The sequence below is a fragment of the Peromyscus maniculatus genome, chromosome 1, assembly GCF_049852395.1.
Source record: "Peromyscus maniculatus bairdii isolate BWxNUB_F1_BW_parent chromosome 1, HU_Pman_BW_mat_3.1, whole genome shotgun sequence".
NCBI lineage: Eukaryota > Metazoa > Chordata > Mammalia > Rodentia > Cricetidae > Peromyscus > Peromyscus maniculatus.
In genome coordinates this window covers 189,472,338-189,500,150 of record NC_134852.1, presented here as the reverse complement: position 1 = coordinate 189,500,150, position 27,813 = coordinate 189,472,338, and the positions used below count along the sequence as shown (strand labels likewise).

Genomic DNA, 27,813 nt, shown 5'->3' with positions numbered 1-27,813 from the left:
TTTTCATTTCATCCATGAAGAAACAGGGTCTAGGAGGGAACTCAACCCACATCTATCAGCTAGAACAATCATCCAAGGCCAGCCAACTGCTTCCCTGACTAGTCTGTATATCAGACATGGGCATTTAGTGACTGAAAACCAACATGATTAATTGTTAAGATTCAAGTGCCTTTGGCTTATTCAATTTAGAATATTCTATCCTACACCAGAAATGTTTTAAATTTTTATTTTTAAGACTTATTTTTATGTGTATGAGTGTTTTCTCTGCCTGTATGTCTGGTACATGTATGCCTGGTACCTGCAGAGGCCAGAAGAGGGCATCAGACCCCCTAGAACTCAAGACACAGTTGTGAATCACCATGTGGGTGTTGGGAATGGAATCACAGAGCCTTCTCTCCAGCCCCTCCGTCAGAAACACTCGGTCCTAGCATTTCAAGCTGGTTATGGTGGCACATGCCTATAATCACAGCCTTTGGGAAGCAGAGGTAGGGAATGAAGACTCAAGGTCAGCCTCAGATATACAGCAAGTTTGGTACCAGTCTGGGCTATGTAAAACTCTTTCAAAAATCCAAAATAAAAAAATATAAAGTTCCTAGTATTTCAGGGGAAGCAGGTCTCATATACTAAGTCCAGGGGACTCTAAGGGTGACAGGAAGGAATACATCATTAGAATATATTTTGAAATTAGGTAAGCTTAATTATACTTTTTATTTTTTCTAAGTTAGGGTCTTAGCCACAAACTGGCTATGTAGCCAAGGATAATGCTGAATTAATCCCTGCCTCTGAGGCTGGGATTACAACTGGTTTATGCATGAGCCAGGGTTGAACAACTTTCTGCACTGGGCAAGCAAGCTAGTTTAAAACTTCACAGCTGGTGAGATGGCTTTCACACATCTGATGCCCTGAGATCAATCCCCAAGACCCACATGGTGGAAGGAGGAACTGGTTTAAAAATTGTCTTCTGACCTCCATATCAGCCATAACATGTACACGACCATACATACAAGCTGTCCTGGAACTCACTCTGTAGACCAGGTTGGCCTTGCACCACCGAGATCCGCCTGTCTTCGCCTCCCAAGTGCTGGGAATTAAAGGTGTGCACCGCTAGAGGACCCAGGTTCAGTTCTCAACTACCTGTAACTTCAGCTCCAGGGGACATGGTACCCTTTTCTGGGCTCTATGGACTTTGCATTCAGTGTGCACATATCCACCCAAAGATACATGTAATTAAAAATAAAAATATTTAAAACTAAAAACAAAACAAAACTAGATTAGTTTTATAGTAAATCTCTTGAAGATCTTGGTAACTCTAACTTCAAGAAAGTTATGTAGGTACAGAATTAATTTTAGGGTTGGTTCAACAGACAAAGTACACCTAGAGAGCATAAAAATTCTTTATTCAACTTAATCCAGCCAGTACTGAGTTTTCTATATTAAAAACAAGATATTAAAAAAAATTACAGCAGAATTAGCAAGGCAGTGACTAATGAAGTCACTGAATTTAATTATATATTCTTCAATCACTTGATAAGTACGTAATGAACAATATTTTCAGCCACTTAGATGGAGTTAACTTCTACAATAGAATTTTACTAATCATTGAATTTTATAAAAAGAGGTTTAAAACATTGACATTTCTAGAAATAACAGAAAAACAATATGAAAATAAATTGGAGAACAGTATACTTACATATTCCCAAAGTCTCTACTGTCTCTCTTCTCTACGACCCTTTTTATTACGGTCCTGTTCTAGAGTGCAGAGTACCCCCTTTTTGGAGCTATTGAGGCCTAAAGCACCTCTGTCCTTTCTCAGCTAATCCTAGAATTGTCTAAGTGTGACTTGCATTTTAGAGATGAAGGTAACTGTGGTCAAACAGCCACTTTGCCAAGGTTATACACTACAGTTATGAAAACTTGGAACTAGGATCTTAAAGCCCTACCCAGCTTCAAATCTGCCCATGTTCTTTGTCGCTTTGTGCTTGGGTGGCCCCGTCCAGGGAGGACTGGCATGGGGTGTTTTCTTGGAATAAGGCTCTTTAGATTTGGAACTCTTCAGATCCAGGCTAGCATTCCCTCTGGTCCGCAGGCACTTGTGGTTCCTTCCCCACAGCTCTCCAAACTACCTCCTGCTCTCAAGGGCTTAGACTTGTCTCCTTGGTCTTCATGGGCCTTGATGCCCATCAAAGCCAACTTGGACAGTGAAGTAGTCACAGGGAACTGAGTGCTTGCACAACTGTGTAAATGCTGCTCAGTTTAACAAAATTATCAAGGAAATCTCTTATCTTTTCACACTGGGAATTATTGAAGCCAATATATTTCATAATTACAGCTAGATATCTAAGTTATTTTTATATATAATCAGAGTTCATATTTTTTCTTCAAAACATCAGTGTTAGGGTTCATTCAGTCAAATTGTCCCTTATACCCTACATAATTACAACTCTAGATGTTCAACAGTCATTCACACAGACACCATAAAACTCAAAACTGAGATCTCCAACCTATAGAAAGATACCAGTCTTTACTAAAATTATGTTTTATTTACAATCTAACATAGCTCAATCTATATTTCTTACACTCCTAAAGTATCCATTTCTCGGTAAGGGGGACCATTTATTATCATGCATCATATACTGTGAACAGTACTTTTTGAACTTTCAAATTTTCATTTTAATCAATGAAAATAACTGAAAGAACATTCAGATTGCTGAACATTAAAATGGTCACTATTAAACATGACCTAAATAACTGCTTTTGAACAATGAATATATAACTAGTTAAGCAAAGACTATTAAGGAGCTAAGCCCCCTTAATGTGACAATTAGAATCTAAAAAGAGGGCTGGTGACGTAGCTCAATTGGTAGTGTTTACCTAGCATGCAGAAGGCCCTGGGTTCAATCCTCAGCATCACATAAAAAACAGCAGGTTGCTTGCCTGTTATTGGGAGGATCAGGAGTTCAAAGGTCATCTTTACATACATAGGAAGTTTGAGGCCAGACTATGTAAAAGACTCAGACTCAAAAACAAAACACCCTAAAAACATCAGTATTGGTTATTCTATAAATGGATGTAGCCAAAACCAAACACCTTGATATTCATTAAAGACTTGTTTTCATAATCACGTCACCGACTAAGAGTCACAATACGCTCAGTACCACACTTTGGTCCACTCACTCTTTTTTTTTTTTTTTTGGTTTTTCGAGACAGGGTTTCTCTGTGTAGCTTTGCGCCTTTCCTGGAGCTCACTTGGTAGACCAGGCTGGCCTCGAACTCACAGAGATCCGCCTGGCTCTGCCTCCCGAGTGCTGGGATTAAAGGCGTGCGCCACCACCGCCCGGCTGGTCCACTCACTCTTGTTCTATTAGAGTTCTGTCAGAGCTGGGACCAAGCTTGTCCTGTCCACCACTCTAGCCCACAGCATCCTGCAGTGGCTGAAAATGGGAGGCGATTAACAAATATCTGAATAACTGAATTGATGAAAAAACAATAATTTTATTATCATTTTTTTTGCAAGTTGTTCTCTATTTAAATTACTGACTGGCAGCTCCAAGTTCCAGAAATACGAATTTAAAAACATGAAGTGATAAAGGGTCTTCTACCTCATTTCTCCTACCCCTATCCTCTCCTTCCCTCCCACCCACCTTTGCTGAACAACCCCCCAGATACACACAAAGACACAAACACATATGACAACTACATGGATCAAAATTACATTATGAACTATGAGATGTCAACATTGTATAAATAAGGTTTAATAGTGAAAAAGTGATCTGGAAGCCCTGGAGACTGATCCTACACATCTGAGATGTCACACGGATTAAGGAAAAGGCAACAGAATCCTTATTGTTCAGATGGTCATTTCAATGCTCACATACATTTTTTTGGTTTGTTATTTATTCAGAACTAATTTACATTTCCTCATATTAACACAGGCTCCTGTTTAGCATATAATCAAATTATGCCAGTGAGAAAAGTCCTCACAGTACCTTCATTGAGTTGCTGTTTCTAAGAAAACACTGAACATGAGTATATACAAAAGAGGCATCAGAATAAAACAGCATGTCCATTTTTAATATTTGTACAGTTTTATCTTTACATTTTTGTCTGGAAAAATATGAACAAACCCAGGTTTACCATGCTAAGATAATGGTTTAGCCGATGGCTGTCAAAGCAGTACATACAAACAATCAGGTTGAATCGTATCCTTAGGTTCTGTGATTATTGAGAGGATCCCCTGCCTTGCGTGCTTTATTATATTTCTTAAAAATATAGGAGCAGTAGCTTGTCACAAGTCTCCACTAGTGCATTAGTGAGGAGTCAGAACGGCACAGCAGACTTGTTCGGATGAGAGGCCTCAGAACAACCACAAGTCAGTCTTATGCTTCTTCTTGCTCTGGATAATTTAGGATTTTGCGGTGTGCCTGACGTAAATATTGCTGCTGTTTGAAGTAAACTTTAAATGCTCCTTTTATGGCAACAAAAGCAATTCCACCCTAAAATAAAAAGGGAAATTAATTTCTTTTGTAATGCAGGCTTAGAGAAACAAGAAAAAGAACTTCACACAGATCACGAGAGATACAGGCTTTGACGCCAAATAAGTCCTGGTGACTCCCAGGGCAACATTCTCTTATCTATGGGGTAAGATCAGAAAGAGGCAGACACTTTGGGTGGCAGAGGAAGAGCTGCCTTCACCTGGTGTCTAGTGTGCTTTCTTCCCAGGGAGCTCTACATTCTGACAGGAAGGAGAATCCAGAGCCCCATGTGGACTATGACCACAGAGGGCGAGTGGGATGACAGGAAAAGGCACGAGCCAGCTTCATCTGTTTATGTATGATGCTGGTACTGGGGACTGAGCCTGGAGCATATTCCGGAAGAGAAGGTGCCCACAGGAAGGGTCCAGAGGCCAGACTAGCAGCAGTAGGACCTCTCTTTTTATTTCCCTCAAGCTAGGACGACAGCGGGGTTAACGAAGAGACAAGGCAGGGGAACTACACAGAGCCCTACAGAACCTATCTCTCCCTTTAAAAACAAATACAGTTCACTCTCTTCTCTATGCTACTTGAGATAAGTAATATTAAATCCATCTTACCAAGATTGTCCTTTGTAAATTTGAGTTAACACTACTGAACATCAGTTTACCAACTATTGTCGCAATAGTAGGAAAGACAAGGGCTCCACACAAAATACGGGTAGCAGAAACATGATCAGCTAAAGGATTAGCTTCAGCTGGAATTCGAGGAACAGGACAACCAATCCCTAGAAGGGGGAAAAGGATCATGTTAGTACTAAATCTTAAGAATAGCTTACAAACAAACAAACCATGTGGTGATTCAATTTAACATGTACTTTATATAACCACAATTCAGCACAATTCAGGACCTTACCTGGAAATATACTGTTCAAGATTTGCAGTTTATTTGAGTATTTGCGCCATAGTCTGAGCACATAGTCCTCCCAGCGAATCATTTTGCCCAGTATCAGCATGACAGGAATAGTAGGGAGTCCAATCAAAAGGAACAAAGGGTCAGCTCGCTCCATAACATCCAGCCCTTCCTTATGGCCTACAACCTGTGAAGCAGATGGTATTTCCTAGTTATTTTCTTATCCAAAGCAGTGGTACATATTTGTTTATTTGGTTGTTTTCAAGACAAGGTTTCTCTGTGTAGCCCTAGCTGTCCTCGAACTCAGAGATCCACCTGCTTCTGCCTCCTGAGTGCTGGGATTAAAGGTGTGCACCACCACTGCCAGGCCACAGTGGCACATATTTAAGTGATACATATTCAGTTTATTTTGTAAGAAATATTTTCAAAGCACAGAAGCAAAAGTTGAAAAAAAAAAAAAAAGCCTGAAAGCAATTATCCTTAATTTGTTTGTGAGAAATAATACTGGGACTAGATGGCTCAGTGGTTAAGAATACTTGCTGCTCTTGTGGTGGACCCAGGTTTGAGTCCCAGCTCCCAAATGGCAGCTCACAACCACTTGTAACTCCAGTTCCAGGGATCTGATAAGCTATTCTGGCCCCTGGATCTACACACAAGTGGTGCATATACACTCCCATAGACTAGCATATATATGTATAAAAATAAATCTCAAACATCAAAAAATAAAAACAGAAAAAGAAAGATCACTCACAGCTGAGTGAGGCAGTGTACATCTTTAATCCCAGTACTTGGAACATAGAGGCAGGTAGATCTCTGTAACTCTATGTTAGCCAGGGTTACATAGTGAGACCCTGTCTCAAAATAAAATAATCATGATCTATCCAAGAGGAGCTGTGGATAAAATTTCCAAGCGATTCCATTTTATGATGAAATAAAATAACTTTACAAATATGGCTGACTGCATATCTCAATAGAGTTGAGAAGGGACATACAAGTTTTGTTGTAATTTTTTTTTTTTTTTTTTTTTTTTTTTTTTTGAGACAGGGTTTCTGTGTAGTTTTGGTGCCTGTCCTGGATCTCGCTTTGTAGACCAGGCTGGCCTTGAATTCAGAGAACCGTCTGGCTCTGCCTCCTGAGTGCTGGGATTAAAGTTGTGTGCCACCACTGCCCGGCCTGATTTCCTTTTTTGTAGTATTTGAGATGTTTGCTCGTTTGGGTTATTTTGTTTGTTTTCATTTTGAGACATGTTTCACCAGGTTGGCCTAGAACTCCTAGAACTGCCTGCCTCTGTCTCCCTAGTGCTGGGATTAAAGGTGTGCACTACCACTGCCTGGCTTGTTATTTAATTTTTTGAGACAGGGTCTCACTGTGTAACTCTGGCTGGCCTGGAAACCACTATGTAGACCAGGATGGCCTCAAATTCCACGAGATCCACTTGCTTCTGCCTCTCAAGTGCTGGGATTAAAGGCACACACTGCTTTTCAGTGTAGCAACCATTTTTCAGTAATTGGGAAAGATGAAAGGCACCTGCTGGATGTTCTCTAGACCGTTTAGGAAGCATGGAGGAGTTCCTCTGGCCACATAACATGTGAATCACAGGAAGGGTGGCACTGCAGACATCAAGGAAATGGGCACTGTTCAAAAAGGAACGCCCCATTAAGTGTTACCAAGTCAAAACTGGAAGTTCACAACATCACTTAGCATGCTGTGGGAATCACTGTAAACAAGCAAGTTAAGGGGAAGATGCTTGCCAAGAGAACCACTGTGTGCACCGAGCATATTAAAGACTCCTAAGAGCTGAGACACCTTCCTGAAACAGGTGAAGGAAAACAATCAGAGAGAGAAAGGCACCTGGCTGCAGCTCAACACCAAACTGTACAATCCAGGAGAGCACACTTTGTGAGAACTAATGGAAAGGAGCCTGAGATGCTGGAGTCCATTTTCTGTGAATTCACAGCTTTGTAGACAAGAATAAAGAACTTAGACTGTAAAGTATTTTTTGGGTGGGGAGTGGGAGGAGAGAAATGCACCAGCATGTAGGGTGGGGCATCTCTCATTTACTTCCATTCCTCTTACTCAACTTGTCAGTGAGCTCTTGGACTGGGATAATTTTAGATCCTATTTGTTCTCTAGAAGATGTTTGTGTCCTGCGCTTTCTTTTAGGTGAGCACAGCCAATCAAGGAGTGAGACTAGCCTTCAAGAGATAGCCTAAGCCGGGCGGTGGTGGCGCACGCCTTTAATCCCAGCACTCGGGAGGCAGAGCCAGGCAGATCTCTGTGAGTTCGAGGCCAGCCTGGGCTACCAAGTGAGTCCCAGGAAAGGCGCAAAACTACACAGAGAAACCCTGTCTTGAAAAACCAAAAAAAAAAAAAAAAAAAAAAAAAAAAAGAGATAGCCTAAAAAACACAGCTAGCAGATGAGGGTGTAGTTCAGTGGTCACAGTGCTTTGCTCATGTAAGGCTTAAGTGTCATGGCACATTGCCTGTTAATTCCTAGCTATTTGCTACTTAGGACTTTAAAAGATCATGCCTCAAATAAAAAGAAAAAAAAAAAACAAACAAACTATTTCAACGTGTATGGAGGTGATTTTCACACTAGGGGCAGGACCTAATGTTGAGACCTTGCTATCTAAAACAGGACAACAAATTAGTAAACTAAGTTTATCTATGGCACAACATTGTTTTTAGGGTTAAAGGCATCAGTGCTTAAAAGGCATTCATTCTAGTGCTGGGGAAGTTAACAATGCTCTTTTCAATAAAAAAATACAAGTGGAGGGTGAGTAGAAGTACTTGCACTTAGGCCTAAGTAACCTTAGCATGATTACGGGATTCACAAGGTGACAGGTGAACTGACTCCCAAGAGTTGTCCTCTGACCTCCACACGGAATAGGCCTATACACAATGCATATACACACAAATGAAAGTATTTTTTAAAATCTCAAAATGTAAGTGAAATTTGATCTTTATAGTTCTTTATATATTCTCGACATGAGTCTCCTGTTTAATGTACAGGTAGCAATCTTTTCTCATTCTGAGTGTTATGGGATATTTGTACACTGTGTGAAGATACATTGCTGTGATTGGTTTAATAAAGAGCTGAAGGGTCAATAGCTAAGCAGGAAGTATAGGTGGCACTTCCAGGTAGAGAGAGAAGTAGGAAGAGGAATCTAGGCACACAGGAGAGATGCCAGGAGATGGAGAACAAGCAAGACATGCAGGAGGAGAGGTAACAGCCACGAGCCACATGGCAGCATGTAGAGTAATAGAAATGGGTTAATTTAAATTATAAGAACTAGTTAGGAACTAGCCTAAGTTAGAAGCTGAGCTTTCATAATAACAAGTCTCCATGTCATTATTTGGGAGCTGGCTGGCAAGACAAAGACTTGTTACACTGAAGGCTATCTTCACTGTGGTGACTGTTTCCTCTGCTGTCAGAAAAGTTTTAATTTAGTGTAATTCCGATCGTCATTTCCTGTGCTGCTAGAGTCCTTCTGGGGAAATTCTTGTCTATGCCTCTAAGAGTTTTACCTATGTTTTTCTCAGGCCTTTGATTCATTCTGAACTGTTTTTTTGTACAGATATGGATTTAGTTCCATTCTCCTTCAAGAGGATATCCTGTTTACCCAGGATACTATTTACTGAAGAGCTTGGTTTTTCTCCTCCCATGTATGCATGTTTATATTTTGAGACATGGTCTTATATATCTCAAGCTACTGTCTTAAACTCACTATGGAGCTAAGGCTGATCTTAAACCTTTGATCTTCCTGCCTCTACTCCTCAAACAGTTATAGGCACTGGACATCACACCCAAACCAATACATGTTTTTGACACTATTGTTGAAAATTAGGTGCATATAGCTGTGTGTATTAACTCCTATGTTTTTTATTCTATTCTGTTGGTCTACATGTCTGTTTTTGTGCCAGTATCATAGTATCATTACTAGGGCTCTGTAGAAAGTATGAGATCAGTTTGCTTTTAAGATAGAGTCTTACCATGTTACCCTTATTGGCCTGCAACTCACAGAATGATGAGATTAAAGGCACAGACCACTGTATCTGGCTGAGACCAGGTATAGTGATATATGCAGCATTGTTCTTTCTGCTTAGATTGCTTTGGCCAATGAGAGTATTTTAGTGTGTATGACTTTTAGGATTGCCTTTTCTAGTTTAGTGAAGACACTAGAATTTTGATACCGACTATGTTGATTCTGAAGTTTGGTTTTGATAATAGACTTTTTTGTTTGCTTGCTTTTGTTTTTGGAGACAGTGTTTCTCTCTGTAGTCCTGGCTGTGCTGGAACTTACTCCGTAGACCAGGTTGGCCTCAAACTCAGAGATCCACCTGCCTCTGCTTCACTAGGGGTGGGATTAAAGGCTCGTACAACAGACATTTATGTAATATTAATTCTGCCAATCCATGCATAGGGAGTTCTTTTCACCGTTTGTTTATATATATATATATATATTTTATGTGTATGGGTGTTTGCCTGAACATGTGTCTGTGCACTACATGTTTCCCTGGTGCCTACAAAAGAGGGCTGGGCTCCCTGGAACTAGAGTTACAGACAGCTGTGAGATACCAAGTGGGTGTTGGGAATTTAACCCAGATCCTTTAAAAGAGCAGCATTATTCACCACTGAGCCATCTCTCTAGACCTTAATGTCTTCTTCAATATCCCAAAGTTAGGTTTATTTTTAAATATTCTATTTTTTTAAGCTATTGTGAATGGAGTTTTTCTAATCCCCAGATGGGCTAATGAACTGAATATAGTTCTCAAAGAAATACAAATGACTACTATATATTAATATTTGAAAAGGTGTTCAACATCATTAGACATCAGGGATGCAAACCAAAACTGCTCTAAAATTCCAACCTATCTAAGTCAGATGACCAACTCTGAGAAACAATAAAGGCTGGCCAGGGAAGATGTGGAAATAGAGGACTCCTTATACTTGGTTAGTGAGAATATAAACTAGTGCAGACACTGTAAAGGTCAGCATGGAAGTTCCTCAAAAAAACTACACTACTCTTGGTGATATACCCAAAGGACCCTTATGTCTATCAACAGATATATGGATAAAGAAAATGTGGTACACATAAACAATGAAATTTTATTCAGACACACACACACACACACACACACACACACGATGACATTTCCAAGAAAATGGTCAAACCTGACAATCGTTATGTTAAGGAGTTTAAGCATTTCTCTAACTGATGGGTTGAGAACACAGCTCAGCATAATGGGAAAGGAGTCTGACTGAGTCTGAGGCCAACTGGGTAAAAGGCGGCCCCAGCTCATTTTCTCCTTTTTATACAGTCTAGAACCCCACCTCATGGAATGGTGTTGTCCATAGTGAGGGTGTATGTTAATTAACCTAATCTAGATAATCCCTCGTAGAAGTGCCCAGAGGTTTCTATTTTTAGTGACTAGTTCCTGTCAAGTCCACAATCCACATTAACCATTAGAGCAGCATAAGGCTATAATACTACCACTTGGTAGGCAGGAAGTTCAGAAATCAAGTTCAAGATCAACCTTGGGCTACAAATCAAACTGGAGGCAAGCCTGGGTAACATATCCTGTCCATTCATATATTGCTAATGTTAATTTTGGACTTGACATCAACTAGTGTGCTACCCCTCCCCCCCAAAAAACCCACTAAATACTGTTGGTTTATTGAAGCATATTCTCTATCAAATATGTCCAGATAACTGCTTCTAAAGACACTGTATAGAAATAAAAATAACTAAATAGAAGTGTTATAATAATGGAATGTCAAAAACAATGTTAAGTAACAGCAGGAACATATATTCTTGTCTTACTTCTGACTTTCAATCTACATTTACAGGATCTTTTTTTTACGATGAAAACTTTGCTTACATACTCATATATGCATGTTTACGTAGATAAATGATGCCCTCCCAGTACTCTTAAATCACACAGTACTGATCTACTGTCCCAGCTAATCACTCATTCCTGGAATACATGTTTCAAGCAAGGCAATAAATGTAAAGGTGGTTTCTAAACAGTTAATACACACTACATATTTGCAACTGGTTTCCTTGCTTATATTAATAATTCCAGTCTATAAATCCAAATTATTTAAAATTTTCAAGGACCAGCTCAAGATTTTTCTTATAATAGCAACTGATTTTTCCCTTTTACTGAATTAAAAATGATTATGAAGTTCTGTATTCAATTCATACTTACATACATAATTATATAAGTGTTCTCTAGTATTTCATTTATGTATACCTTGCTTGAAACCAAATACTGAGACCTATCTAAAAATAAATATTTTTATACACAGAATGTTATGCAGATCTCTATAGTTATGTGAAAAGATCAAGAATCATTATGAAAAAGAGACTGCTGCTATATGAAATTAGCTATAGTGGCTACCTGAGGAGGTGATGGGGGATCTAGGCAAATGAAGGACAGGAGGAGAACTATTCACTAGACCACTCTGTATAACACTGTTTACTGTGTGCGTGTATGGGGGTGGGTCATGCTACAGCTCTTGTGTAGAGTTCAAAGCACAACTTCTTTTGGGAATCAATTCTCTCCCTTTCTATCATGTGGGGGTTGAGGGATTGAATTTGGATCATCAGGCTTTGTGGCAAGCATCTCTACCCACTAAGCCATCTTGTTGGCTCTAGTCGACTTTTTCTATAACTTCTTATTCTTGAATCATGACAGCATCATTACTTATTTAAAACAGTACATTTTAAAAACTCCTAGCAAATACTGAATAGCCCTTCCCATCAAAAGTAGTATCACTGAATAGAGTAGAATGGTGAACCTGCATCACTGTCACTGCTCCATAAGTCACAGCTGTCCAATAGATAGATCCAACCATTATTCCTGCTGCAGCAAAAGGGCAAGCTTTTGAGATCAGTCTATCTGCAAGATCCAAGACATAAACGACTGGACCTACAATATGAAGAGAGAAAAGTATCAACACAAAGTGTTTTTAGAGTGACTTCTTCAATATTTTCCATAGGTTTAAAACACTTGTATGAAGTGAGATGTTCTAAAAATAGTTAAGTGGGTATTTTTAGATTTTATTTATGTGTGCATGTGTGCACATGCGCCCACATGTGTCACATACAGTTGGATGCCTGTGGATGCCAGAGGTGTTGGATCCCCTGGAGATGGAGTTACATGTGCCTCTGAACCACTTGACAAGGGCGCTGGGAACTAAACTTGCGTTCCCTAGAAGAGCAAACAACGTCATGCTCTTAACTACTGAGCCATCTCTCCAGCTTCTAGTTGCTATAAGTCTGATGGGAATTCAGATTTGAACAGTTTAGAATTTCTCAATCATTTGCATGAATGAATTCTAGGCTGTTCAAGCTTTTATTACTGACCCTGTAATTAGAGCTTTAAATATAGTTGCTTCCAATGAAGGAAACAATCCTTATTTCTATCTCAATCACACTGGCTACCACAGAGTGAAAAGGCTATTTTAGCTCCCCGCCCCCCAAATAGTTCCTAGGAACCTTTAAGTCCTGTAGTAGTACCTGATTTTAAAAAAAAAAAAATAACATTTCTGACTTTAGTCATTGTGTCTTGGCACAGTGAATAAAGGTAATCATGCTATTTTTTCTAAAAGATTGATTTATTTAATGTTTATGAGGGTTTTTTTTGCCTGCCTGCATGCCTGTGTAGCATACAGATGCTTGGTTCCTGCAGAGGTCAGAAAAGGGTGTTGGGTCCTCTGAAACTAGAATTATATATGGCTGTGAGCTTCTATGTAGGTGCTAGGAATTGAACCAGGTCTTCTGCAAGAACAGCAAGTGCTCTTAACCAGTGAGTCATCTCTTTAGCTCTCTAGCTATTTTCTTATAGCTATACAAGTCAGTTTATTTTACTTAATTTTAAATACTATATTTAGTTGAAAAAACATTTAAAGATTTATTTTATTTATTATGTATACAGTGTTATGTCTGCATGTGTGCCTGCAGGCCAGAAGAGGGCATCAGATCTCATTCTAGATGGTTATGAGCCACCATGTGGTTGCTGGGAATTGAATTCTGGACCTCTTGAAGCGCAGTCAATGCTCTTAACCTCTGAGCCATCTCTCCAGCCCCAAAAATTATTTTCTAACAAGCTTTTAAAAAAAAGATTATGAAGCGAGTGTTTATGGTATTCCAACAGCTACATGTGCCAGTTATCAATTATATGCTTTGTATTTTGGAGGTATTTTACTTGCCATTAAGTCCAATTTAATTTATCTCTAGAATTTTCCAGAGAAATGGAAAGGTCTTAGATTTGTTCAAAACAAAACTGAGGAAGTAGCCAGGCGGTGGTGGTGCACGCCTTTAATCCCAGCACCCGGGAGGCAGAGGCAGAGGCAGGCGGATCTCTGTGAGTTCCAGGCCAGCCTGGTCTCCAAAGCGAGATCCAGGAAAGGCGCAAAGCTACACAGAGAAACCCTGTCTCGAAAAACCAAAAAACCAAAAAAAAAAAAAAAAAAAAAACAAACAAACAAAAAAACAAAACTGAGGAACTAAACCTCTGCATTTAACCAAAGGTATATGTAACTTGTTGGCTAAGTAATAGTATTTGTACCTCGCCATACAAACTGTTACTTTATTATGTATGAGTTCTATCACTCGCTTTCTTGGGTCCTACAATCTAAAGAATGTTAAACACAAAGCAGGAACCATTACTGTACAAAGAAAATTGACAATAGAATAATTAAAAAACAAGGAAAGAAAAATCTTATAAAGCCCCTGATCAAAATTCCCCACTAACTTCTAGAGCCAGCCACTGTAAAGAGAGATGACATTGGAAGCCAGAAACCATGGGTACATAATAAAAGCTCTGCCTGTGAATTTTCTCATGATTGATAAATCTGTAATCAGAAAACTAAAGCTAGAAAATCTATAAAGTCTCTCCTCTGCATTATCAGTACTGGACATACGGAAACCAATCAGTTACATGTAAACTACATGGTATCTCCTCACTAACTCAAGGTGCTCTGGCAATTCTCTTCCTATTCTCCTCCATCATTTCCCCCTACTTGATGTCTTGTTTCTACCAGACAAACATTATTTCATTTATCTTAAAAATAAGCTTATTTTTTTTTTTATTATGATGTGTGTATATGTGGGATGTGGGCAGGTGCTCTGAGGAAGTCAGAGGACACCTTCAGGAATCGGTTCTCTCCTTCTACCACGTGGACCCAAGGATCAAACTCAGATTGGCAGGCTTGGAGCAAGTGTCCTTATCGGCTGAATCTTTTCACCAACCCATAAAATCTTTTTATTTACTGATTATTTTTTGAGGCAGGGCCTCACTATGTAGCTCAGGCTGGCCTTGAACTCAGACTCGCCTGCCTGACCTCCCCACTGCTGGGATTAAAGGTGTGCACCAGCACTCTAAAGTATTTGACCCTTCCTGTTCTACTATTCCATTTCCTTGCTTCCTTTGAATGAAATACTCAAATAATTGCCGAATTTTCCCACAAACCTATTCCACCCAAGCTGGTCATGGGTATCACTAACAATCTCCACATAACTAAATTCAGTGGTCGAATCTCTTGTCCTGTCAGCTATATACAATATATTTTCTTTCCAACATATGGTTGATTCTTGCATTTCCAGAACATATCTTATCACTCACTTTTCAGTTTCCTGTGCTCATTTCTTTACTTTCATAAAAGTTTCCTCTGCCAATCTATACCACATCATACTTTCTACTTACTTTGTTATATCTCTTTTTCCTAAAGCATTTTCATCACAAAACATACTTATCAAATCTATTTCCATTTACTAGAACAATGGTTGGAGAACATAGCCCCATAGCCAAATCTAACCATCTGTCTTTGTGACTAAAGTTTTACTGGAAAATGGCCAGATGCCAAGTCTAAAACATATTTATTTATATAGGTCTTTAGAGAAGAGATCTGCTTATTCCTGTATTAAAACACAGGCTCCAAAGAGGAAAACTGATTTTATTTACTGATGCATCCCAAATTCCTATGATTCTCAAGTATTTGTTTAACTGAATTCTCTCTTGAGGTATGCATAGTAATTGAAACTACCTACTAGTGGACTAAAGTGAAATAATTCATATAAAAGTCATATATTTGGATGAAAATATAATTCCTAAAAGGCAGCCCACAATTTTTATTTATTAGATCCTGAATGACAACGCAGATGTCTGAATTGTTTTTCCAATAGACTGCAGAAAATCATACCAAAATATGCTAAACTTTGAGAAACTATCCAGTGTGATTTTTTTTTTTTTGTACAAAACCCCATAATCCTTTTTTTTTCTTTTAGAAATTTTGTGTCTGTCCCTTGGGTTATATGTAAAATACATGCCTGGTAAAATTAAGGAACGGGCTCAAGTACTTATTCTAGATTTTTCAGACAAAACTCTCATCTTGGCTTTTATCTTAAATATTTCATTACTTCCAGACAGATTAGTCCAAGATTAGTTTTAATATTTGGAAGGAAGAATAAATACTAAGTATTAAACATACCATTAGGATGTAGTGCCAGCCAGAGAAGATATTTCTATGAGTTAAAGAGTATCTAAGAAAATATTTTGTTAAAAACAATCACTGAGGGCCTGGAGAGATGACTCAGTGGTTAAGAGCACTGGCTGCTCTTCCAGAAGACCCTGGTTCAATTGCCAGCAACCATGTGGCAGCTTACAACTGTCTGTAACTCCAGTTCCAGGGGATCTGACACCCTTACACAGACACACAAGCAGGCAAAACACCAATGCATATAAAAAATAAAAAGGAGGGCTGGAGAGATGGCTTAGAGGTTAAGAGCATTGGCTGCTCTTCCAGAGGTCCTGAGTTCAATTCCCAGCAACCATGTGGTGGCTCCCAACCATTGGTAATGAGGTCTGGTGCCCTCTTCTGGCCTGCAGACAGAATACTGTATACATAGTAAATAAATAATAAAAATAAATAAAAGGAATCATTAAAAAAATTTAATCATAGAAATCATCTGGATGATGATCCCCAACTGAGTGGGTCAATAAGGAAACTGGGTGCAGTTGCCTCATGACCCAGCATCATAATTTTAGGAATACAGCACCAGACTACAACACAAAGAGCTATGAGTGTGGGAGGAGACAAAAATCTCAGCCCTTAAAAACTCCCATCCTAACAGAAAAAGAAAACATAAATAAATGCTCAATACAAACTAACTAAGGGCATAAAAGTTTCAATATTTTAGAAAGGCATTATTAGTTTTTCAGCACTGATTGATGATTAAACCCAGGGCTTCATGTATGCTAAGTGTTTCATCACTATGCTACATTCCCAGTTCCCCAGTCCACATAACTGGATGTTCAATGGCCTGGTGGGCTTAACCACATACACTTTCAACAGTATTATGTTTATACAATGAATGGCAATTGAAGCTTTGAATAAACAACAACTTTTAGAAATCTAATAATTAAAAAGGTATTAGAGAAGCCTGTAATTAAAAAGTTTTATTGTGAATTCTCTTACACAATAAAGATTTTTATAAAGACAGAAATTATCCTAATATTTTGGGTAAATTCAAGTTTTTGCATTTCAAATTTGAGTGACAAAGAAAAGTAAGCTGAAACTTTTGGGTAAACATATTAGGCTGCTCAAAAGGAAGTAACCAGCTTTGTTTCAAGACAGTGTAACTGTAACTTTGCTATAGCTGTGATTAAGATTCAGGTGGAGCTGGGTGTGGTGCCACACACCTTTAAATCTTGTGCTTCCATCTTAAAGCTGGATGATTTTTAAAGACTTATTTTTTATTTGTGTGTGTGTGTGTGTGTCTGTGTGTGTGTGTGTGTGTCGCGCGCGCGATGTGCCTGAGAGGTCAGAAGAGGGTATAAAATCCTCTGGAGCTCAAGTGAGAAGTGGCTGTGGGTTGTCCAGTAGGTTCTGGGTCCCAAACTCAGGTTCTCTTCAGCCAAGAGCAGCAGCACACCTGACCATTGAGCCAACTCTCCACCCACCTATTTTAAGCTCTTTTTTTTCCCCACTTTTTTAGTCATAGCTATCCTGGAATTCACTGTGTAGACCAGGTTAGCCTTGAATTTATAGATACCCACCTGCTTTGCCTACTGATGTTTACAGTGTTTTACAGTATTGTTTTACACTTACAATGAAAGTACCTTAAGTGATTTTTTTTTCCTTTGTGACAGTCTAACTGTTCAGGCCAGTCTTGATCATTCTACGTAGCTTAAGGTGGCCTTGAACTCATTTTCTTCACTATACTACTTGCCTTTCATGCAAAGCTATCATTTCCTCTCACACACGAAAACAAGCAGACATTTTCTATATCTACCTCATTTTCTTGTATTAGAAAAGCACTTCATTATCTACATTTCTATAGTATGCACAGCACCTACCAAGAACAATGCATCTAATAATTTCTAAATTTTTTCCATGATACCCACTCTTCTCCAGAATCTCTCTTTCCTTTGGAATGTCCATAAGCCAAGCTGGTTATAGGTAAGGGTAATATTAAAAATGTTTTTAAGAACAGCAAGGCATAAATTCCAAACAAGAATGATACTAGCTCAGAAACATATGGCTGTAAATGAAAAGGGTTATACTTTTTTCCAGGTTAGTCCCATTTTCAAAGACTACTGGTAATTTTCATGTTCAGCAATTCCCAGAAAAAGGGGTAGTTTTCCTGAAATGTAACACTATAAACTGGATTCTCAAAATGAACTTAACTTTAATGACTTAGTGGCAGAACAGCTGCCTAGCATGGGAAAGACCCAGAGTTCAGTGCCTAGCATTGCCAAAAACCAAAGCAAAACTTGAATTTTCTTACTTTTGTTTCTTTTTTTTTTTTTTTTTTTTTTTGGTTTTTCGAGACAAGGTTTATCTGTGTAGCTTTGCGCCTTTTCTGGAACTCACTTGGTAGCCCAGACTGGCCTCGAACTCACAGAGATCCGCCTGGCTCTGCCTCCCGAGTGCTGGGATTAAAGGCGTGCGCCACCACCGCCTACTTTTGTTTCTTAACAGAACAATTAAGGAATATTAGAACACTCACCACTGGTTTTTTTCTCTTAAACCAACTGTCTCCAAAGAATGATGCTCTTTAAGTCCCCTCCCTTTTTAATGTGCATGCAATCTCAGGTGTAATCCTCAGAAACACTATCCACCTCATCTGAGACAGGGTCTCTCATGGCCTGATCAATTAACACCGACTGGCTGGACAAGGAGCCCCAGGACAATCCTGTTTCTGCTTCTCTAGCACAGGGCTCCATGTGCTGGGAACTGAACTCAGGGCCCCACGCTTGTTGGCAAACATTTTACTGACTAAGCTGTCTCCAGCCCTGAGCCAGCTTTATATCACGTCTCTCTTGTTCATTTATATCCATAGTTAGGCATAAAAGTTTTTCTTCTTTTTTTCTTTTTTTTGAGGGGGGCAAAGAGGGTGGTTCGAAACAGGGTTTCTCTGTGTAATAGCTTTGCCTGTCCTGGAACTTGCTTTGTAGACTAGCCTGATCTTGAACTCATACAGATCTGCCTCCTGAGTGCTGGAAGTCTTTTTCTTCTTAAATAAAAACATACAAATAGACAAGTCTGGGGACTTGCTAAGGATATTGTAAACTGTTAGCAAAATAAATCTTTGACATTTAGAGAGGAAAAATATTGAAAATTCACAAAAAGCAAAGATATGAAATCATTTAAAAATAAATCTGAGGGGCTGGAGATTAAAGAGCATTGACTGCTCTTGCAGAGGAAATGGGATCAGTTCTCAGCAGTTACTAGGTGGCTTCCAAACATCAAACTTCAGCTTCAGAGGATCTAATGCCCTCTTGGGCCTCCTTGGGCACCAGGCATGCACACAGCCCATACATATATGCAGGCAAAACACTCATACACATAAAAATCAACCAACCAACCAACCAACCAACCAACCAAAGAGTTGGGTGTTGTGGTTCATAGCTATAATGGCAGCACTTTAGGAAGGATGAGGCTGAGGAACTATCATGAGTTCCAGGCCAGCCTGGGGTACAGAGGGAGACCTTGTCTCAAGTACCCACCTCTTCGCCTCAAAAAAACAAAAAACAAACAAAAAAACAACAAAAAAACAAAACAAACAAACAAAAAAACAAAAGCAAGCTTGAAATCATCCATATATAGGTATCTCAGAGAACACGTGCTTTGTTCTTAAAACAGTCCTTACCCAACTTTGGAAAAACTATTAGGTATTCAGCATTGCACTGAGGACATGCCACTCTGGCTGTACTGTTTCCTCTCTGCTTCTCATCCACCCAGCGCTGTAGACAAGCCTGGTGAACCCACTTAGTAGATCCTCTGCATCTGCACGGTCTCACCCATTCAGCTGTTCTATCATCTTCATCGGTGGCAAAACACACCCAGCAACTTCTGTAAATTAAGAGAGAAATGTTTACCTCCAGGGTTCCAGCCTCCTGCACGTGAAACCCTTAGCTAATGGCATGGAATTACTATGAGGTATTGTAGAACTCGTGTTTTATATTAGAATACAGAGCCCAAACAACCAATCTATTCCTAGTATAGCATTTTCTTCTTTTTTAAAAACCATCCACTATAGAATCTATTTTCTGAACTTTGTTTTTATTCATCTTTTTAGTAATTCTCCCTGACTAGTAAACTAGAGTACCAAAATAGTTTTCAAGTGCCTTTGGTTTTATAAGACCTCATGAACTTAAGAAAAAAATAAAGTATTAGTGATTTCATATATAGTTCTCTCACTTCCTGACAAAGTCAGGAAATTGCATAAGACTTAAAACAAACACATTAGGCAGAATGTTTTTGAGCCATATTACCAGACCATTCAATTTTCAACCGAGGAAAACCCTTCATGGTAAAGTATGGCTCTAGGAAGAGAAAGGAATATTACAACTTCTTTTCTGTCTCGTGTATTTTTTGAGATAGTACCTCACATGGCCTAGGCTGGCCTTGATTTCCTAATTCTCATGCCTCAAACATCCCAAGCGCTAGGACTACAGACTCATACCATCATGTCCCACTCAACAGCAACAACTTTAAGGACAAGGGGTTGAGTGTAGTTGCTGATTCCTACATATAGAGCCAGCACTAAGGAGGCAAGGAAAAGAAAATTCTGAATTCAGGCCAGCCTGAATGATACAGCAATTGCACCGCATAGACTGAAAGGGAAGGTGTTGCAGAATATTAGTTGAAGATGTATTACATTTTTTTTTATGCTGTGGACTGCTTAATGATGCAAAGATGTGTTGCATTTGTTTAACTCTGTGAAGCTGTGTTTCTGTGCTTGTCTAAAACACCTGATTGGTCTAATAAAGAGCGGAACAGCCAATAGCTAGATAGGAGAGGGCTAGGCAGGGCTGCCAGGAGAGAGAATAAATAAAGAAAAGAGAGGGAGGGATGAGAAAAGAAGAAGAGAGGACATCAGGGGCCAGTCACACAGCAAGTCATGGAGTAAGAAGTAAAGAAAAGATACACAGAAAGAGGAAACTGTAAAAGCCCAGAGGCAAAGGGTGGACTAAAAATTTAAGAAAAGCTGGCTAGAAATTAGCCAAGCTAAGGCTGGGGAATTTATAAGTAAGAATAATACTCCATGTACTTATTTGGGAGCTGGGTAAGAGCCCCCCCCCCCCCCCCCCCCCCGCGCGCACCAAGAACAGAGTAAAAACAAAACCCAACAACAGGGAGGGTTATAAATTATTGGTATGGCAAATCCACAGGGCCCTGGGTTCAATCCCCACCACTGGGGAGAAGGAATGAAGCACAAAGGACACAGGGATAAATGACTTTAGGATGGCAATATGATAAATCTGGATCTACATGTTTCCAATATCACAGGTAGAAATTACTTCTTTTCCTGGATTAAATATTTATTATATTTAAAATATAGAAATTTCAAGCCTATTATGTTTAAATTAAAATAATTCCTTTTTTACAAGTAAATTATAAAGAACCTACATTAAAATTCATGTAGCAAGCCGGGCGGTGGTGGCGCATGCCTTTAATCCCAGCACTCGAGAGGCAGAGCCAGGCGGATCGCTGTGAGTTCGAGGCCAGCCTGGGCTACCAAGTGAGCTCCAGGAAAGGCGCAAAGCTACGCAGAGAAACCCTGTCTCAAAAAACCAAAAAAAAAAAAAAAAAAAAAAAAAAAAATTTCATGTAGCAAAATGAAGTAGGCCCAAAGTCTACATTTCAATGAATTTCTTCAGAACCCTCATAGTCATGTCCTAGACTATAATATATGCTGTTGACCTTAAGTAAATTGAAGCCAAGGAAACTAGAACCTTGGAGAAGGGATCTCTGCTGTATAAGAGAAATTCCATACATTGACGCACCCAGTCAAACAAGGCCTGAAAGTCCTGAGTGTCTCACTTTCTTTATCCCAAGCCATATGTAAAGAAATGTGGGTACAGTAGAACATACAGAAAGGAGCACAAGGAAGGGTAAATATTAGGGGATGAGGAAGGACGAAATGCCGGTAACAGGCACTGTTAGCTTTGTCTTGGGAGCGCCCCTCCCCTTGGTGATAAGTGTATACAAAGTATTCAATAGTGAAAGTGTTAAATCCAACACAAAGCTTCACAGTATCAGAATAGCCATTCTAACTAACTAAATAATTCTATTGAGTAGCTAATTTAAACACATTTTTCTGATTGGACACAGTGGTAAATATGTACAGTTCAGCAACTTGGTAAGTTAGACAAGCCCAAGAAGTTGGAGGCTACTCTGGGCAGTATAGCAGGACCCAGTCTCTTAAAAACTTTTTTTTTTAAAGGTAGGGTCTTATTATGTGGATGAGGCCCATTTCTACCTCCTGAGTGATAGGATTAGAGGAATGTACCACCAAGCCTGGGTCCTAAATCTAATTTTTCTTGCATAATTATTCTGAATTCCCAAACCCCGTTTTCTTTTTATTATTTATTTATTTATTTATTTATTTATTTATTTATTTATTTATTTATTTATTTATTTATTTTGGAGACAATCTTACGTCGTCTAGGTTAGCTTGAACACTCTCTACAGTTGAGGGTAACTTTGAACTTTTGATCTGCCTGCCTCTACTACACTTAGGTTGGGGATGAATTCGGGCTTTGTGTGTATTTGGCAAACTTACCAATTGAGCTACATCCGCAGTTCTCTATAGAAATTTGATACTGGTTTAACTCATAGAGAACCCCCTTTCCTCCACCAAAGTTTGTGTAAGTGGTTTGGAACAACTTCTAATTAAAGCTTGCTACTTATTGTTGTTTTTCACTTAGACAATTGGTTTCTGTAATAGAATATTTTAAGGTGTGTTACTTTTATGTTGCATTTAACTCTGTGAAGCTGCGTTGCTGTGTTACTGTGCCTGTCTAAAACACCTGATGGTCTAATAAAGAATTGGCGAATAGCAAGGCAGGAAAAAGGATAGGTGGAGCTGGCAGGCAGAGAGAATATATAGGAGAAATCTGGGAAGAGGGATGAAAAGGAGGAGCCAGAGGAGGAGGACATCGGGACCAGCCACCCAGCTACACAAGCAGCAACAGAGTAAGATTTATAGAAGAGAACAGGAAAAGCTCAGAGGCAAAAGGTAGATGGGATAAGTTAAGGAAAGGTGGCAAGAAACTAAGCCAAATTAAGGCTGGGCATTCATAATTAAGAAAAAGTCTCCATGTGTGATTTATTTAGGAGCTGGGTTACAGGCCCACCACTCCCCCCAAAAAAGAAAAAGCCCCCAACAACAGGTTTCTATCAGAACAAACTGGCTTAATATGCAACGTGGGAAAGGCTGACTGTATAGTCAGATACTACAAATGGATGCATTCCCAACCTTTGTAGAACATGGACTTCAATATGCACAAGTTAAAACTTTCAATTATAATGGGAAAAATTGGCAAGATTTTTCAAGATGCTTCAGAATGTAACAGTACCTTGGTATCTGGGACACAAGTTTGTGAAAGAAGGGAGCTGACCTCTGACCTCCACATATGCAAAGTAAATTTGCTTTGTTTTGTTTTTGTGTTTTTTTTTTAAACTATGGGCAACTCTCCCTTGTAAGACCTCTTACCCATACTTGGATATGACTTAGTCTCTGGGACTCTAAGAAACCCACATCCAGACTTTCAAATATACGTTTCTTTCCTTGAACATTTCTTGGCTTTTTTTTTTGTTGTTGTTGTGGGGTGGAGTTCGAGACAGGGCTTCTCTGTGTAGCCTTGGATGTCCTGGAACTTGCTCTGTAGACCAGGCTGGCCTCAAGCTCACAGAGATCTGCCTGCCTCTGCCCCTCAAGTGCTGGGATTAAAGGCTTGTGCCACCACTGCCCAGTTCATTTCTTTGCTCTTAACTCTCATGCTGAAGCCAGTATTAGAAAATCTTTAAAAAACAAAAAAACAAAAAAAAAAAAAACAAAACAAAAAAAAACTTCAATTCTGATTCATTAAAAAAGTTACCATGGTAAAACATCCAGATCATAAACTTAACGCTTTAACCATTTTATAGGTACAATTCAATTAAAGTACATTCACATTATTGTGGATGACTAACATTTCTGCACAAAACTGCAACTGCTAAGTATATGAGCAAATAGGGTAGCTGGGATGTTGTTAGTATAAATACATAACACAACAGGCAATTTTCTAAGTATATTTGTCTCCTTTCAAGCTGGATATATATTTTGGCAACGAAATATGGGCATACTATCTAGAACTTCCTATGATCTCTTAAGTTATTGAGTAGCTAAGTATGGCTATGTATATCAGAATAGTTTTCAGTGTTAAGAGATGGGAATGTGGCTCAGCATTAGTGCTTACCTAGTATGGAACCGTGGCTTCAATTCCCAGCACTGTATAAACTGAGTTTGGTGGCAGCAGGAAGAGTTGGGTTGTACAGTCGTCTTCCTCATAAATTATATATAAGTATAGGTTTGCTTTCCCTACTATTTTATAGTGAAAAATTTCAAGCTTCCAAAAACAAAAATTGGAAGGGGGCAGAAAGAATCTAAGAACTGGGTGATGAGCAGGTGTGCTGTGAAATTCAGTTGCCCGGCCTTCTCTACTCATGAACCACAGGGAGCTGCGCTCATCTGTAAAAGTCCTGCACAAGATGGGGCCTAGCAACATTGCATCACGGACAGGGGAGGGATTCATGAAACCCCATGCCCCACCAGGGAACTTTGGACATCGGCTGCTGGACGAGGAGGGAGTAAATTTAGTGGTGTAGCCACTGATAACCTGCCCACACTCCTGTAAATAACCCAGACCCATGCTTACGCAATCAATCCTAATTAAATTCAGTGGAACACACAGACATGAAAACAGGAGGGGACTTGAGAGGAAAATGTTCAGAAGTGGAGGGGGATGAGCTCGGGTAATGGAGTGGAAAATGAGCAAAAGAAGTTCCATATATACATTTCTGCAAAGGGCAGTGGGATTCCCAAGTTCCTGTAAATTCTTCACTAGCACTCACGGGGTTTTATGAGAATCTCTAAAGAATGTATGAAAAGCCAGGACAACATCTAGACGTCAGGGTTTTTCCAAAAGTCACCACATAAAAGTGAAAGTGAGTGCCATCCGAGTAAACAACTATGCAACACCTTCTGGAGGCTTATTGAACTGGAATCGATGTGGCAGGCAGTAACCTCTCTGGGCATACTTCAGTATGCCACACCTAGTCGAGTATGATAAACTCTAACATAAGGAAAACCTGATAAGCGACCAGACTCCTAAACAGCTGGAGAAACCAACATGTTCATCAGTTCTGACAACAGAACACCTGCTAAGAACCAAGTCGGGTCCTGACCTAGGATGTAGGATAAAATATGAGGAGTAACTTCTTGCCTTCTCTGGTGGAGCTTTGTGCGCCTCCCACCCAAGCAGTTAGTGGCTATAATCTCAATCAAGAGAGGCCCTTCATTTAACAACTTCAGTAGCTGGATCTTAACTCTGCATAAAGAGTAGCTGAACTGGCTATTAGCCAGTTAGTCTATTCAGAGTTTCAAGCAACCACAAACATTATGGATTAGTTCGAACAATTGGTCAGAAGAGCAAGAAGCTGCCTAGGAGAAAAAGTGGATGTAGTCTCCAAAAACTCACTGGCTGGAATTTAAACAGCAGAGGGCGGTGCAGTTGACTTCGCAAAGAGTTTCACTGCTTGGAGACCCCCAGGAATGGGCAACTGGTCCCAGCACTAGCCAAAACGTTTCTGGGAACTCAGCGATCGTCAAGTGTGCTACGTGTTCAATGTTGCATGCATGTGGCTGTTTTCCATAACCTCTACTCCAGTGTGACCGTTAAGGCTCCCTGGTGGATATTCTGACCTTACGGCTTGGGGGTGGGGATGCGACGGGGGTTGGAAGGAGAAACGAAAGCCAGGCTTTTCAAAAAAAAAGAATGCCTATCCTTGCATTGTGGAGAGAGTCTTGAAAAGTGCAAGGGATCATTCTCCAGAAAGATAATCTGGTTCTTCCCAGTGACATCGCTGCCAAGCCCTTTACAACATAGTCGAGGGAGGAGGTGGGGGAAAATGAATTCTATGGGTTAACAATAGCGCCTCTTCACCTCAACACCAGGCTTTCGGCCGCAGACGACCTCACTCCTTTAAGTTTCTAAGTCTACGAGCCAGGCCGCTCGCCCAGTCTTCCCTTCCGTGCCATCTCCAAACTCGGAGCCCCTCTCCCGGCCCCCCGGGCAGTTGAACTCTTGGCGGACGCCGGGATCCGCGCTCCCGGGGCCTCGAGGCCAGCATGGGCAGGCCCAGGACGGAGGCCGGCGGTTCCCAGCCCACCGCGGCTCCTACCTGTCCAGCATCTGTTGAAGGGCTTGGTCCGGCATCTTCCGCGGAGCCGGCGAGCTCGGCCCTCGCCCGCAGCCCCGCTCAGGGCCAGGCCCGGGGACAATAGCACTGAGAGGCGGCGGAGTAGGCCTCAGTCCCGCGGCGTCCGCGGCCCCGCCACACAGCCGCCCGGCGCGGCTCCCAGAGGCCCGCGGCGGTGGTGCGCTGCCGCCGGGCTTCCGCAGAGGGCGGCGGGGAGCGAGGAGGCGGAGCCTGGGGCCGGGAGGCGGCGGTCGCGGCCCGGGTTCCTGCCGGTCCGCCCGGGGTTCCGGTCCATGGACCGCCGGGGCGCCGAGCTGCTGCCGGCGGAGGAGCTACCTCTGTGAGGTAAGAGTCACCGCCTCCGTGCGCGCCGGGGTCACGACGCAGGGGCGGCTCGGAGCAGCCTGGGAGATGTAGTCCTTGGACCGTCCCCGCTAGAGGCTGCACAGCCCGCCGGGACCCCCGCCGCCGCGCCCGCCGCTGCCGGGCCGGCGCCCTCCCGTTTCCTTCCTCCAGGGGGAAAACATGTCCTTCGGGCCGCTGTCCGGGAAGCGGCAGCATGTGGCGCTCCGCTGTCAGTAGCAACAAGGTCAGCGCCCCTTCTCCGCGTCTTGCCCCCTCAGCTCTCGCGCTCAGGTGGGACCGAGCCAGGTGAGGGGAGGTGGCGTGGAGGGCCGGTTTCTGGGCCGGGTGCCCGGCACGCCGGGCCGCGGCGGCCGGAGGTCGGGCGCTCTGGTCAGCCTCGGCCGCGTCAGAGCCCATCTTCGGGGAGGGACCGGGGGACTTAGTGCCGGGCTGCTCCGGAGGGGCGGGTGGGTAACGCGACCGTTCTCACCGGTGCCTGTGTGCGTGTGTGTGTGTGTGTGCGTGTGTGCGTGTGTGTGCCTCTGTGTGTGTGTGCGTGTGTGTGTGTGTGCGTGTGTGCCTCTGTGTGTGTGTGTGTGTGTGTGTGTGCGCGCGCGCGCGCCCCTGTGTGTGCCTATGTGTATGTGTGCGCGCGCCTCTGTGTGTGTGTGTGCCTCGTGTGTGTGTGTGTCTGTGTGTGTGTGGACGAGAGGACCACTCTGCCTGTCCAGGAACCTTCTCCGAGGTGCGGTCGCCCAGCCTTCCAGGGCTTGCCCGCGGGCCCCCCCCCCCCCCAAGGAACGCGTTGGTGAATCAACAGCCCTTGCTTGCTCAGCTGTGGGTTGTCAGGGATGGCTCCTTCTGCAGCTGGTCACCGTTAACCATTTCTAGTCTCCTTGACACTTCTAAGCAGGTGGATCCGGGGCGAGGGATCAAAAAGGGGGAGAAGTCACAAATCATCCCTCTGTCTTCTCTGACGCCGCCCGGAGGGATAGCTTTGAGGGAGGAAGGAGCTGTTGTTGACTTAAACAAATGCGTAATTTGGACGACCTGTGGCGTTATTTGGTGCTGTGATTGGTGGCGTGTTTGGTAGTTTTCCATTGGTCAGGCTTACATTTTGCTACAAATGTTTGCTGTTTCTTTAAATGTGAAAATGTGAGATTTTTGAACCTGGAATCAGGCCTGTAAATCCCAGACTTGGGAAACTGAGACAGAAGGATTACCTGGAGGTCAAAGCCGCCTGGTCTGTATAATGAATTCCAGAGCAGCCTGGACTACGGTCTTTAAAAAACAAACAAACCTTCAGCAATCCTATAATGCCAGCCC

General features: G+C 41.3%; 2 protein-coding genes across 16 annotated transcripts in view; one reads left to right on the top strand and one right to left on the bottom strand.

Annotated features, from left to right (window-relative positions):
- Positions 1-1,380: 1,380 nt before the first annotated feature.
- Marchf5 (membrane associated ring-CH-type finger 5) lies at positions 1,381-27,014 on the bottom strand. 5 transcript variants are annotated; one of them, XM_006976644.4, is made up of 6 exons: positions 26,125-26,347; positions 19,544-19,746; positions 12,187-12,317; positions 5,385-5,568; positions 5,090-5,256; positions 1,381-4,493 (listed from the first exon to the last, which is right to left on the bottom strand). In XM_006976644.4, exons 1-6 carry the CDS (start codon positions 26,157-26,159, stop codon positions 4,377-4,379), a joined length of 837 nt encoding a protein of 278 aa, XP_006976706.1. In that variant the 5' UTR covers positions 26,160-26,347; the 3' UTR covers positions 1,381-4,376. The 5 variants fall into 5 exon arrangements, 3 of the variants coding, with proteins under 3 accessions (XP_006976706.1, XP_042118898.1, XP_042118904.1); XM_042262964.2 differs by lacking the exon at positions 26,125-26,347 and adding an exon at positions 25,887-26,057; XR_013048316.1 differs by lacking the exon at positions 12,187-12,317 and having other exon boundaries at positions 26,125-27,014.
- The window catches only part of Cpeb3 (cytoplasmic polyadenylation element binding protein 3), a 188,642-nt gene continuing 187,176 nt past the window's right edge, over positions 26,348-27,813 (top strand). For 6 of the 11 annotated variants that reach the window (XM_076562899.1, XM_042262950.2, XM_015995567.3 and 3 more), the window contains exon 1: positions 26,589-26,731. The gene's annotated coding sequence lies outside the window, so the exon portion shown is untranslated. Of the gene's footprint in view, positions 26,488-26,588; positions 26,794-27,813 lie in introns of those variants that run through there. The other 5 variants (XM_076562891.1, XM_015995563.3, XM_042262928.2 and 2 more) reach the window with 4 other exon arrangements.

Excerpts from the sequence above, each read along its gene's own strand:
- Marchf5 (XM_006976644.4), bottom strand. The coding sequence starts at position 26,159 with ATGCCGGACCAAGCCCTTCAACAGATGCTGGACAG. Across the intron at positions 19,747-26,124 it reads CTTCAACAGATGCTGGACAG|AAGTTGCTGGGTGTGTTTTG; the intron begins GTAGGAGCCGCG and ends CTTAATTTACAG. Across the intron at positions 12,318-19,543 it reads AATAGTTTTTCCAAAGTTGG|GTCCAGTCGTTTATGTCTTG; the intron begins GTAAGGACTGTT and ends TTCATATTGTAG.